The sequence below is a fragment of the Euprymna scolopes genome, chromosome 26 (genome assembly GCF_053919585.1).
Source record: "Euprymna scolopes isolate OS-2025 chromosome 26, ASM5391958v1, whole genome shotgun sequence".
Classification (NCBI taxonomy): domain Eukaryota; kingdom Metazoa; phylum Mollusca; class Cephalopoda; order Sepiida; family Sepiolidae; genus Euprymna; species Euprymna scolopes.
The window spans coordinates 13,604,804-13,618,419 of record NC_136507.1 but is presented as its reverse complement, the minus strand read 5'-3'; the positions used below and the strand labels follow the sequence as shown (position 1 = coordinate 13,618,419).

At 32.1% G+C, this 13,616-nt stretch overlaps 1 protein-coding gene across 1 annotated transcript in view; it reads right to left on the bottom strand.

Moving 5' to 3' along the window:
• LOC145247921 (dynamin-1-like) overlaps positions 1–13,616 on the bottom strand; it is a 372,083-nt gene that overhangs the window by 90,878 nt on the left and 267,589 nt on the right. Inside the window, 5 exon segments of the mRNA XM_080109558.1 lie at positions 1,022–1,225; positions 2,450–2,644; positions 4,852–4,901; positions 4,903–4,961; positions 9,768–9,866. Of these exon segments, the coding sequence (XP_079965684.1) occupies positions 1,022–1,225; positions 2,450–2,644; positions 4,852–4,901; positions 4,903–4,961; positions 9,768–9,866 (607 nt within the window).

Genomic DNA, 13,616 nt, shown 5'->3' with positions numbered 1-13,616 from the left:
AAAAAATAACTAGAAAAACGAACAATTTATTTTCTTTAAATTAGATTTTCTTTGTTTTATAAAATAAAGATGAAAATTAAATAAAGAATATCTAAATGGAAAAAAGTTTAAGCATTCAAATAATTTTTGTGATTTCAAAAATTTTACATAAAAAGAATTTGTTTTGATTCAGTTAAGCTATTTTCCATTTTATGATGTCTATAAGAAATGAAACATCAACAAATAGTTTGTTTTTTAATAAAACTATGCTAAGTTTTTTTTGTTTCTTTTAAATTACTGCAATGCAAATGTTATTTTTAACTTTATTTCAAGGAAATAATGGTAAACATGACTATATTTTAAATTATTTCCGATCAGCAATATATGGGAACTGCTAGACGAATTTCACTAATTACCAATAAAAGTCTGAAAAAATAATGTAATAGAGCAATTGCCCTGAATCAACGTTTAATGACTCTTTGTTGTTTGGTCAATCTGTTTTAAAATTATTTGACGCTGAATCTAGTAATTTTGGAAAAAAGATTTTATGCATTAAGTTCTTTATTTATTCAAATATTTATTCATGGTGTTTAGTTTGGTTGTTTTGTTTTATGGCATAGCAACACTTTTCGGATTCAATCATTTTGACAAAAGTTTTTATGCTTCAAGTTCTTTAAATCTTCAAATATTTATTTATTTGGTCATTTTATAGAGAAAAATTGTTTTTGTAGAACATGGAGTTTTGCAAAGAGAAAGGAAAAAAACATTAACATTAATATTTGGTGCATTAAGGAAGCTAATATCACCAGCATATTTTCATAGTGCATAGAAATTGGACCACATAGTTACAGAAGCAAAATCACAGAACCCATGATTTCTTTCAAAACAAGAATCGATATTTTGGCCACATCATCAGCTTAACATTCATTTTACATATATTTAACCTTCAAACACAGTTTAACATTCATTTTACATATATTTAACCTTCAAACACAGTTTATCTGAAAGGTTCAAGATGAAGGAGAAGTGAAAAGTTACTTACCGGATACCGTGAATGTTACGAATAGCATAACTGATTTCTCGACGAAGCTCAGTTTCAACAATTTCCACTTTGACTAACTCAAAGGGGAAACGTTCATGAAAAATTCTGTTGATTTTGGCACCACCGGATAATTCGTTAACGTTGATCTCAGAACCGGTGCCTTCGATATTTTTATCGAAATCCACAGAAAACTGCTGTACCATTCTGCAAAAAAATAAAATCATACCATCGATTAAAAAACAATGATCACTCATGAACATAGAAGGAACAATAATAAAAAAAAAACAATATCATCGATGTGATCGAAAGCCCATTGGCACCCTCTACACAGAAACAGTTGAGCAATTCAGTAGCACTGCTACCCCTGATTAAATCACTCATACTTATTTTGAATAGAGAAATCTGGTCACATCTTTGAAAACATTACGCAAGTTTAATTTGAAAATTTAGAAAATCAAACAATGTTATATAATTTTTATTAACTCACAAAAAATCATTTTTCTAAGACTTATTGCCAAAACAACTAAATAAGTTGTTTTGGCAATAAGTCTTAGAAAAATGATTTTTTGTGAGTTAATAAAAATTATATAACATTGTTTGATTTTCTAAATTTTCAAATTAAACTTGTGTAATGTTTTCAAAGATGTGACCAGAAAAAAAGACTTCAATGTTTTTCTGTTTTTTATTTTTCATTCCATTGGTGATATTCACCCAAAAGTCTCAACAAAAAAAATATGTATATATTAATTAAAAGTTATCTAACATTCGGTTTTCTAAATTTTCAAATTAAATTCATATTTATTGTTTACATAAAGTAAGCATGGTGTTTGACTTTCAGAGATTTTTTTCTTAATGAAATTAAGTCATTTATATTTGAAAAACTAAAGATTAACATTCTGGGGATAAGATGGACTGAAAGATAAATGAATGAAAATACATATGTGGATCATATCTTTTACTAGATATTTTAATTAACCATTTTTTAATTTAAGAGTGTTGTATTTTATTTGAAACATTGTGCATAGTGTATAGATAGGTTTGAAGTTTAGAAGGCTGTCACAATTTCAATGTGAATAAAAACTGTTCAAAATTCTTTAGATATGCACAAATGCTTTAGACACTTATAACTAGGGATGTGACAAATAGAATATTCTTTTCATTCTTTTGACTCAAGTATATATCCGACACAGTAAGACAGTCGATCAACAGAGAACTACACCAGTCTATATAAAAACATAAGATATTAATGGATATATACTCAAGAGTCAAAACAATGAAAAGAATATGCTGTTGTCACAGCTCTACTCATAACTCATCCTCAAATGTGAGATTATGTGAATTGTATTAAAACTTGGAAATATTGTTTAATGAGGTTTTAAAATATTTTAAGAGCAATAATATATGGATATTTGATTAAAAGGTACTTACGTGAGCATAGCCTTTGTCTTTCGCCCTGGGTCATCAGGTCGGAAGTTTCTATACTCTTCAACTTCTTTCTCCATCGAAAGAAGCTGGGACTGCAACTTGTTACGTACAGCTGGCAGCGTATCTCGTATATGATTGGTCAGTTGTTGGTTGAGGACACGTTGGAGATACGGGGTGCCCATCCGATCTGCCATATGTCTGTAAACAAAATGCAATCAAATGTCACTTAAGGGAGAAAATAAACCTTACAAAAAAAGTAAAATAAATAAAACTAAACAAGTTAATCTTTTGTTTTGCTTGTTATTTTTTTTTTAATTAAATAATTTTGAATTTAATTTTGATAATTTCAAAGTTAACCCATTAAGTCCCATTGTATCTAAATTTTTTACGATGGAGTTGAAACTTTGTGAAAATGACTAAAATAGGTTAGAATACAGAAATTGAAAGGAAAAGGTTATTTTATTTAAAGAGTATTATTGACTCTCCTATAAATAGGACACCGAGTACATGTGATATAGTCTAGAAATCAAGAATCTATACATTCAAGATAAAATTTACACATTAAGGTAAGGAGCAAAGCAGTTGACACAAAGAGTTACATTGTACTTTTCGCAATAAGTTAGTGGCTTACTATTGCAAAACTCATTTATATAAGTTCATACATCAGATAGAATTTTAGTAAATTTCACAAGAATTTTTAAGATGCTCCCAACAACTCTCGAAGTGAAGTTGATGAATATAAATAGATTTTATTCTTTCTTCAAAGTAATTACACAGTAAGCAGTACTATTATATATTATGTTATAGATTTTTAAAATAAATTATATTGTAATCTATTTATAGAACAGTGGGACTTAATGGATTAATTTTGTATTTAGAGATTTAAAATGATTTTCTTGCCATTCAGAGAGGAAGTTTCTAGTGGAACTCAATGTTGAACTATATAAAATATACTACTATTAGCAGGAAAAACAAATTCACTAATAGATGTAGTTTTTAAAAATCTTTTTTGACAACCTTTCAGATTAGAGGATATTACAAAACAAAACACCCACCATATTTAGAAATTTAATTATCTTAACTCTCTTATTCTTCTCGCTAGAAAAGTAGTCAATCCTAATTTTTCCAATTCCTTTCCTTCACTGTATTTTCTTTTTATTATATTTATCATCATTGTAATATTTTTGCCATTATAAGAGAGTATGACCATAAAGGTTTGAGTGATTACATTTTTAACCATGGGTGATAAAAATGAACTAATTGTCAGAATCTCTTTATAAAATATACTGAATCTCTTTAATTTTTCATTCATAGCTTCCATCTTGAGACAAGACCACACTCTACTGATCCTGACTGAATTAATTATTTACCTGAATTAGCTGACTGGATTAATGCTGCCATGTTTTTTTGTTTGTTTTTTTTTTACTTGGGGCCACTGCATTTTTCTATTAGAAGAATGGCTCTCAACTCAATTGTTTTTACAACATTTCCTTATATACCTTCCAATCTTCAATATTTCATTCTTCAATTTTTATATTTACACACACTGGGCCATGTTCCACATGAAACACTATAGAATGCCTCATTAGAACTTTAGGTGTCTTTAAACTTTATGTTTGGCCATTTTGGAGTAATATTTAAACTATCCATCCACTTATTCCATTTTCCATTATGATACAATACAAAAAAATCTGATTATCTTTAAATGGGTCTAAGTTCATACCCCCACCAGGAAAAAAAAAATACCAAAACTAACTCTTTTATGATGTTACATACTGTGATGGAAAGAAAATCACATAAACTGATCAAGTAGTTTTATTTTAGAAAAGATAAAATCAAATTCATGGCTAAATGATAAAACAAATCTGTTGGCACTATTTTTGCAGGACCAGGAAGGATAATTCCAAATAATTAAAACTTAAAATTTTAGAAAGCCATTCTTAACATGAGGAGGGCATTCAAAAAACTCAAGTTTCCCTAATGATTTTCTTTATAAAAATAAAACTACTTTATCAATTCACACAATTTTTGGTGTACAATATTTTCTTTCCATCACAGGTTCATATAACATAATGATGTTTATTTTTGTTTTTCATCGGGAGAGGGGGAGGGTTATGGATCAGCGTCTTTAAAATGTACTATTAAAACCAACTGGAAAATGACTGCTGGATCTCTTTACATTGAAAGTTCATCCGATTTTAGTTTACTTAATGTTAAGTTACTGAGAAAATTAATTAAATAATCATTAGTTAAATTTTATTTATATAAATAAAAGTGGATGTAGTTACTTGTGTGTGCTTGCAAACAATTCTGACAAAAGAATTTCAAACGCAGTGATAATGATATTGTTAAGTACTACAATGTCGGTGATAACTATAGTTATGGAAATATTTAGGTATACGCACCTGTATGATTGGTGGCTAAGAAAGAATTTTCTTTCTGCAGCCAAAGCAGAATCTAATGTCCTTTTTGCCATCAATGTCTTTTTGACTTCGGTTCACAACACCGATATATCCTGAAATACAAATTTGTACATTCTTACAAATAAAGAAAAACTTTCACAAACCCAGAAATAATTCTTTCAAAACAAAACGTTTTAAATATATATATACATATATCAGATACACAAAAAAGAAACTTTCTCACAACTCTTAAAATCTTTGACAAAATATTAGATTTTAAATATATTAATTATTAATGTACCAGTCATCAACTTATTTTCTATTGTCATACATACATACATACATACATACATTGCAGCTTCTTCCAAAATCAAACATGGCTGAAAATACCCAAAGCAATTTGTTTATGAATATAAACAAACCAAACAAAACATTAATTTTAACTCTGAAGCTTTCACCTTTAGCCTATGACAGGTTTTTTTTTTCTTGGCTTCCAATTGGATAAACGCTTTGATGGATTTGTTTTTTTATGTAAATCTGCTTTGACAAAAGTCTGTTTTATTTGGTTCAAAATCCTGTAAAAGTACTTCAAGATTTATTACAAGTGGATTTTTTCTTTTTAGATAATTGTTATTTTATCAACTTGCATGAAAAGAGCTATGTAAAAGATGCTTAAAACCGTTTGAATTATGCAAATACCATCAGTAGTTCAAACGTTATGAGAATTTTAAGTGCCAAAATTTAGGCTTTTCCGTGGACATTTTTCTACAGAAAAAGTGGACTAAATTACGGACCTCAACATTTCAAGAAATTTGGTAATTTCGCCACCATTTATTTATTTTTCAAGCTATTCTCATGAAATTTGGCAGTCTAATGTAAAACTGTGTGCTCTTTCTGATTATTCATTCAAATCCGATGTATCTCTTTACCATAAGCCATGAATTCTAAATTTAGATGTACAAATTTCAATTTTTTTTTTAACTGGCACATAGTATCATACAGTGGAACAAAACTAAGTATTATTTTTCATGAACAAAACTAAGTATTATGTAACACTTTTAGTACATTGTACTAAAAGCTTTAAAAACAACAATAGTTTTGGTTCAGTATTGTTTGGAAATAAAATTTGCAAAACTTGAAAATAATATTTTTAAATTGACAAACCCAATTAAAAACATAACTAGTAAAACGAAAGCAGAAAAACAGTTTTCTATTTTTAAGAGGATACTTTAGTCAGCTCAGCATTGGTCAGCACATAGCGAGTCATTTTCCCGTTAAGCAGATTTGAATTTCTATGAAAGATAAAATTTTAAAGAAATTTCCGCACAATTAATAATTATCAAATATTTACATACTATACATGAAAATTCTGAAACTATTATCTATATGAAAATGGATGATGTATACCGATTTATTTTATCAATTTTGAAATATTCTTCGTCAACTTTGCTCGGTCGTAAAAATATAAATCAAAGTCCAGTAGAGATGGACTTCTATGTTCATATAGCCTGTAAAATTTCAGCCATATCCAATCAAATTTGACCCCACGCATGTGTATCCAAAAGTAACGTATGAAAAGTAAATATTGAAAAAACAGTTTCCCCTTTTTGCTGTTGTCATTTTTACCGTTTTATTCATTTTTAACTTGGAGCATAAAAACATTAAACGCATAAAATAAAAATAAATTAACATCAATGGAATGTCTATTGTATTCTCTTTCCATCAACATAATTCTTTTAAAAATTGACCCATAAATAAAAAAGATATGACTTGTTGAAGCACATTAGGTATGTAATATTGCTGATGTCCACATACGCTTGTAATGCTATTTATACAGATCCCTCTCTATTCATTCCAGTAACATGTCCAATTATTTAGCAGTTCCCAACCTAATTCTAAATGGGTTAAGAGCTAACTTGCCATAAATATCTTTCATATTATAATACATAGATGGATCCTCCCATCGCTTTCAACATATGAGTATCTAAAATTAAAACAAGTTTGAATGGTTATAACGATTGTGAGACTTCATTCAGTCCAGTGAATGACTTGCAGACGAGACCACAAATGGAGCAAGAGTGAAGAGTGTCAGACAGAATCAGCAGTTGAAACAGATGCGCCTTAGTCCTTATTCTTGTCTTTAACTTCTCAATATGATTTACTTAAAAAATTTTATTATTCCATTATGAACGATAGCTCTCCATTTGTTCCTGTCGGGTGCAAAGTTCTCAAGGCTTCCAACAGAGATTTTAATACACATGTATCGAGCATGTAAAACAATTACATAATTAAAAAATATATACATTGTTTTGTTAGAACACTGTCAACATCATTTTTAGTGCAATAATTTAAATCCTGATTTTCATGAGGGTATCACAACTTTAAAGGAAATTTATTGTGAATCAAAACAGACATCATTTTGAGATGATGTAACAATATGTCTAAGTTTTCATGCATTTTGAAAAGTAAATTATAGCAAACACCTATTTTACAATATTCAAAGCAAGCATACATCTTTTCAAGACATCATATATATATATATATATATATATATATATATATATATATACATATAAGCGAGATAAGACACTGATAGAATTCAGATGAAAAATCCTGATAGATATTACTTGAAGTAATACTTTCAAGGAGTTCCTAGCCAAAAAGGAAAAGCTCAATATTTAAGAATAGAGCAATATATAAGTTTCGTGGTTAAATTTTAAATTCTGAAAAAAAAAAAAAAAATCAGACATATATTCGATTTAAGAATTTATTGCTTGACAAAAGGAATATATAGAAGGGGTTATTTTAATTTCCTTAATCCATGGATTTTCAACAATGGCTCATATCATCAGATGAAATGAAATGCAGTTAGCAAAATGTTCAGCTGCGAATGGACGCTATTTTGCTTTTCAGCACAATTATTGAAAATAGTTTTCTGAGTGGTTGTGGATAATTATATGGAGAAAATTATACAAAAAGAGAAGTTGATACAACCTGGGTAGTCCATTATCGGAAGGAGTACAATGTCGTTCAGGGTTATAAATCCAGGTGGGCAGAAAATAGGCCCATGGGAGAAAGTGATATTCCCATATAGCGAAAGCGTACTGCTCTTTATTGATATTTCGAAAAGTATACCGGGCAGCCTTATCGTTGTTGCATTGATTGTGCGTTGGTTGCTGTAGTCCAAATGCTTTCTCGGTGTTGACAAAGTATATCCGAAATTGGGTGGATATACCATTCCATTGTAATTATCCCCATGAGTAATAGAATTTGAGCATTGAGTTAAGTGTGCAATGGACCTCGGAATCAATAGTGTAGTTATCAAAATACCAAAGACAGCAAAATAATCCTGGGGATGATATTCGGAATGGTATGTTGGAATGGCTTGCTTGAGGTGGGAGTCTTTTAGAAAGATTGTTCGTTTTCTTGTTTATAGTTAGATGAGGGAAAGAGGAGAGTGGGGTGAAGTAGAGAGGGTAAAGAGAGAGGGGGGAGGGTTAAAGTTGGGCGAGCATACAGGTTCTTAATGGAATTTTTTCGGTGGGGGATGGGGGGGTTGTGTTTTAGTATTCTTTAAAGGGTTGACCTCTTGATTTTAAGTTCAAGTGGAAATTGGATATTCTTGTGATTTTCATTGGGGGGGTGTGCGTGATAGGGGGGGGGGGGTGCTATTTTTTCTGTGGGGATGGGTGAGCTGATGAGGTGGAGATAGAGACAAGTCATGGTGTGAAAATATGGAATGTTTGGAGGGTTACTTAAGGGAGTTTAAGGTTGGGTTCTTTTAATTTTGAGTGTATATTTTAAAGGTCACTTGGTTAGTTGAGATAAGTCAGTTAAATACGTTTGTTGTCGTAGTTTGATCTAGTGTTATTATGTTTGTTTAAATTTTATTTAAAATACATATATTTCTGTTTGGAAGCGAGCTATGGATGAATTTGTTTTGTTGTTTGTTGAGTTGGAATTGATGTTTGAGTGAGTGCTTTATATACTGTGGTTAATTATATACTTTTTATATTTTTATAAAGGGGAGAGTTGATTTAAATGTGGGGCTGGGTATGTGGTCGCCCAGGCGTGGTTAATTTTTACTATTTATATAATGATTACTTGTATATCCACCTGTTAAAACTAAACATAAGTGCAAATATAAGCACATATACCCACAGACATACATACATACGTACGTACATATACATATATAGACATACACATATAGATAGTATACACTTACGTACAAACACTGATCCATACCATGCTTACATAAATACAGACTTATATACATACGCATCGTTATACTAATGCATATGTGCACTCAATTACATATATACATATAACGCAAACACGCATATTAGAGAAAGGAACTACTTATACAGCCGGGCGATTATATATCCGTGCGTACTCGAATGTACAACTGCGCTCATAAGCACGGCCGAACATCAATATAATCAAGTGCAAGCATACAATTCATACTCCTTTTAGCATACCATCGTATACATACAGCAAATATACAACTACACAAGTGTTATGTCTAGAAAGAGATAAAGGTGCACACACTGATACATATAACATACAAATGCAGAGAGTGTGCACCTACCTTTAAAGATATATATACATCAACAAATGATCGGGTTTATCTAGCGATTCTATTTTAGAGAGGGGTGTATTCCCACATTGCCAACAACATTTTTATATGGTCTAGGGAGATATAGATAGTTAGAATGTACCAATATACGGCTAAAGTGTAACTCTGTTAAATGTCCATGCTCACATAAACACATGCACATATATATATATATATATATATATATATATATATATCCATTTTGTCCATTTTGTTTTTATAACATATATATGTACTAAATCATAAGAATGATTCTTGAATAGAAATGGAAAAAAATAAAAAATAAATAAAACCAACAAACCTCTGCGCAAAGGTAAAGTACGATTTTCTAGAATGTCACGAGCATCAGTGCCTTCATCCATCAAGTCCAGCTTGGTGATGACACCAATGGTTCGGATACCTTTGAGAAAGTAAAAAGCAAGAAATAATTTGTGAATGAAATAGAATATATTTAATGGTTAACAATATAAAAAAAAATGAAATTTGTAAAGAAAACTTATTATGCAAGGGCAGGAAACTCTCTCTAGGCTAGGTGGGCAACAACTGAAAGATGGTGTCTCAGTAAAAAAACACTAGTCTGCATCACAACACTAGATTGGTATCCAGAGGGACATTGCCTTTTATATTTGCCTCATTTAAGGAACTAACACAAACAAACCTGACCAGAGATAAGTTTGGAAGTCAATTTCTAAAAGCTATCCAACACATACCAGCATGCAAAACCAATGTTAAACCTGATATGATGATGCAAAAAATGTTCAGTACTCATTTCATCTTCTTTATAAGTATTCTCAAGAAAAGTCACACTCCGTCTTATTAAATACCGGACTGAACTTTTCAGCTATTCAGCAGTGTTTTCAGCATTTATCATTTTGCAGGTCTTTAGCTTCACTGTTGAGATCCTTGGATGACAGAAAGATTTTATACTTTAATAGCTTCTTTTCTTAAATTGCTTGCCTTTGAAATTCTATCATCATTGTTCCCTGCCTGTACGAACATGGATAAATTTAAATGCAATGTGAACATCTTGTTGCTGACTCCCCACCCAGAGTGCTCTCCTATAAATCTGCCTCCTATTATAGTAATTCATACCCTTCAGTCGTAGTACACCTTGTTTGAGGTAAGCAAACGCATAAAAAAAATAAAATATTGAATTCACATGACCATCGCCTTAAAAATCAAAATGTTATCTATAAATATAAAAGCGAAAATGTATGTATGTTTGTATGTGTGTTCGCTTTTTCTGTATGTCTACAAAAGGCTTTTTTCAGAGAAGCGGTCGGTCGCCTAACAACTTTTTAAAACTTTTTATATCACATATAAATCGTAATATCTTAGAGTTAACAACGAAGCTCGCCTGTCTATTTAATTTGCTCGACTTTGGGAAGATAAATATTCAACATTTATCGCTCACCGCATGTGGGTTAGTCTTTTTCCTATAACATCTTGGGAAGCGTTCCCGCAGTAAATGAAATACTATCCTGCAGTCAAACTTGACCTTATTAAGTCATTAAAACGGGCACCTGCCAAATCCAAGTAATTAAATAAATTCAAACGTGTTTCCGTTAGCATCTCGCGGTGGGGCAATGGTTAACGTCACACATCTTTTTTTTCACACTTTAATTTACAACTTTGCCTCAAGGGTTCGATCCTCATACTTACCAAAACATTTTTTTTTAACCCCACCACCGGAGTTTCCACACACACCTCCAAACACCCGGGCAACGCCGGGTATCCCTCACTAGTCTATTATATAAATCTAACCTGTCTGTTAGTGTGTATGTATGTATGTCTGCCTAAAACTTTTGACAGAGGTGATGGACTTTCATGAGATCGGTATCGTTTTGAAGCTCAACCCTTCAGACGACAAATATCGAAAAATTGGCCAAAAACATTAATTCCTTAACCCTCAACTGGACACGTTTCTACAGGGAGGGGAGGTTGCTTTTTTTCACCGATATTTTCGAAAGTCATCACCTCTTTTCTATTGACTAGCCTTAATTTAAACCTACGTCACTTCCGGTTTGTCAATGGGTACAACAGCAAAGACGTCAATTTTTTTTTTTTTCCACTTTCTTTTCTATCCTTTGCGGTACGGATTCGAGCCTGCCTGCCTGCCTATTACCATTTTTTTTTTTCCTTTTTTTGCTCAACACACACCTCCAAACACAAGGGCAACACCTGGCACCGAGGCCAGTGTATATAAATCTCACCTGTCTGTTTAAATGTATGTATGTATGTCTCACAGAAACTGCCAACAAAGGCGACATATTTTCACAAGATCGATATCAATTTGAAGCTTGACCCTTCAGACAACAAATATCGAAAAATTGGACAAAAACATTAATTCCTTGACCCTCAACTGAGCACTTTTGTACAGGAAGGGGTCGTTTTTTTTTGCCGATATTTTTAAAAGTCATCGCCTCCTTCCAATTGTAAAGTCTTGATTTAAACATACATCACTTCCGGTTTGGTGATGGGTGCAACAGCTAATGCATCACTTCCTTTTTTTTTTTTCCACTTTACTTTCCTCCTTTGTGGTATGGGTTCCAGCCTGCCTGCCAACAATTTTTTTTTTTTTTTTTTTGCTCAACCAACACCCTTACACACACACCTCCTCTTTCTTTTCCGCCTTCGCTTCACGGGTGCGAGCTTGCCTACCGCAACTTTTTTTTTTTTTTTGTTGCTCAACACACCTACAAACACTTGGGCAACGCCGGGCACCCAGGCGAGTCTATTATATAAAAGGCCAAATGGGGGCACGTGTTCATGTATGTCCACGAAAGCCTTTTTTTCGCTGGGCTTCTCGATTTTGGAGAACTTTCCTTATACTCTCTAGATTGTAATATCTCAGATTCAAAAATGGACATCGTCTCTATCTTTATTTTGCTCAACTTAAAAAATTCCCTGGTTCCTGGTGTTTATACGAGAAAGACAAAGTGAAACTGATCGAAGCAAAGCCATTACGCCTGGCCTGTCTGGCCGACACGTCTTGAAGGCGATTAGCTTTGATCAATGTGGGTAAACTCTTCATATCAGACAATTGCTATTCATTAAGACACTGCCAGAGCTCCCCCCTTTTCAGGGGAGCTGGTTTTCCCCAACACCGTGATGAACAGCAGAAAGCTTGACTGGCTTACAGCCAGACCTTCATTTCTGCGCCTGCGTGATTCTCATTCATTTCTTTTTCATCACTAAATTTGAACACTTTACACTTCTGCTCGTGCCATGGTACAGCGGTAAACTCAGATTTTCTTTCACTTTCTTTCCCGCATTCGCGTTGCGGATTCGCACCTGCCTGCTACCACTTTTTTTTTTGCCAAATGCACACCTACAAACACCCGGGCAACACCAGTCACCTCTACTAGTCTATATATCTATAAAAGTGAGAATGTGTGTGTGTGGGTGGACACTTCTCAACTTATATACTCAACAAATTTTTTGATCTACAGACTTGAAACTTAGCATATAGAGTATTCAGACATATGAAAAACTTTTAATCAGTTTTCATCCGGAAAAAAAAGAGCTGCTAAGGAGTCAAAATTGGAAAATTGGGGTACATTGGGGTGATCGAATTTTTATCTGTTTTCAACTGAATTTTATGTTTTCACTAGTTGTTAAATATAACAGTTTTCTTATGTTAAGTAAAAGTTTGTTCGAAAACACTGTTTAAAGAAAGTGTCAAGCTGGTCTAATGGTTATCGTACTTGACTCACTACCTATAGGTTTTGGTTTCAATTTCAGTTTGAGTATTTTTTTTTTTTTTTACTGAAAAGAAGCAACCGTTCAGAAAAAAAAACAGTTTTTTTTTTACTTCATTTTTTTTCAAGGAATTTAACATGTTTAATCCCTATGGTATTTCTGTGATAATAAATAAGAATTCTTCATGAATTAAAATATAACATTGATGCATATTTTATGACCAGGCGGCCTGCTAGTAAATAATGTTCTAGTCCTAACCACCTCCTCCCCTGTAGTGACATCTACTTCTCCTTCGGCCAAAGTAACCTCCAATCTTCAAGTGAAGATTGTCAAATTCTTTGCAAGGACCTATGACATAAGAGATAAAGTACTAAGTCAAATTTAGTTCTGTGACACTCTTTTGCAGGTTGAAAATCCAATCCTCAGTGTGAGCGATACTAACAATTGC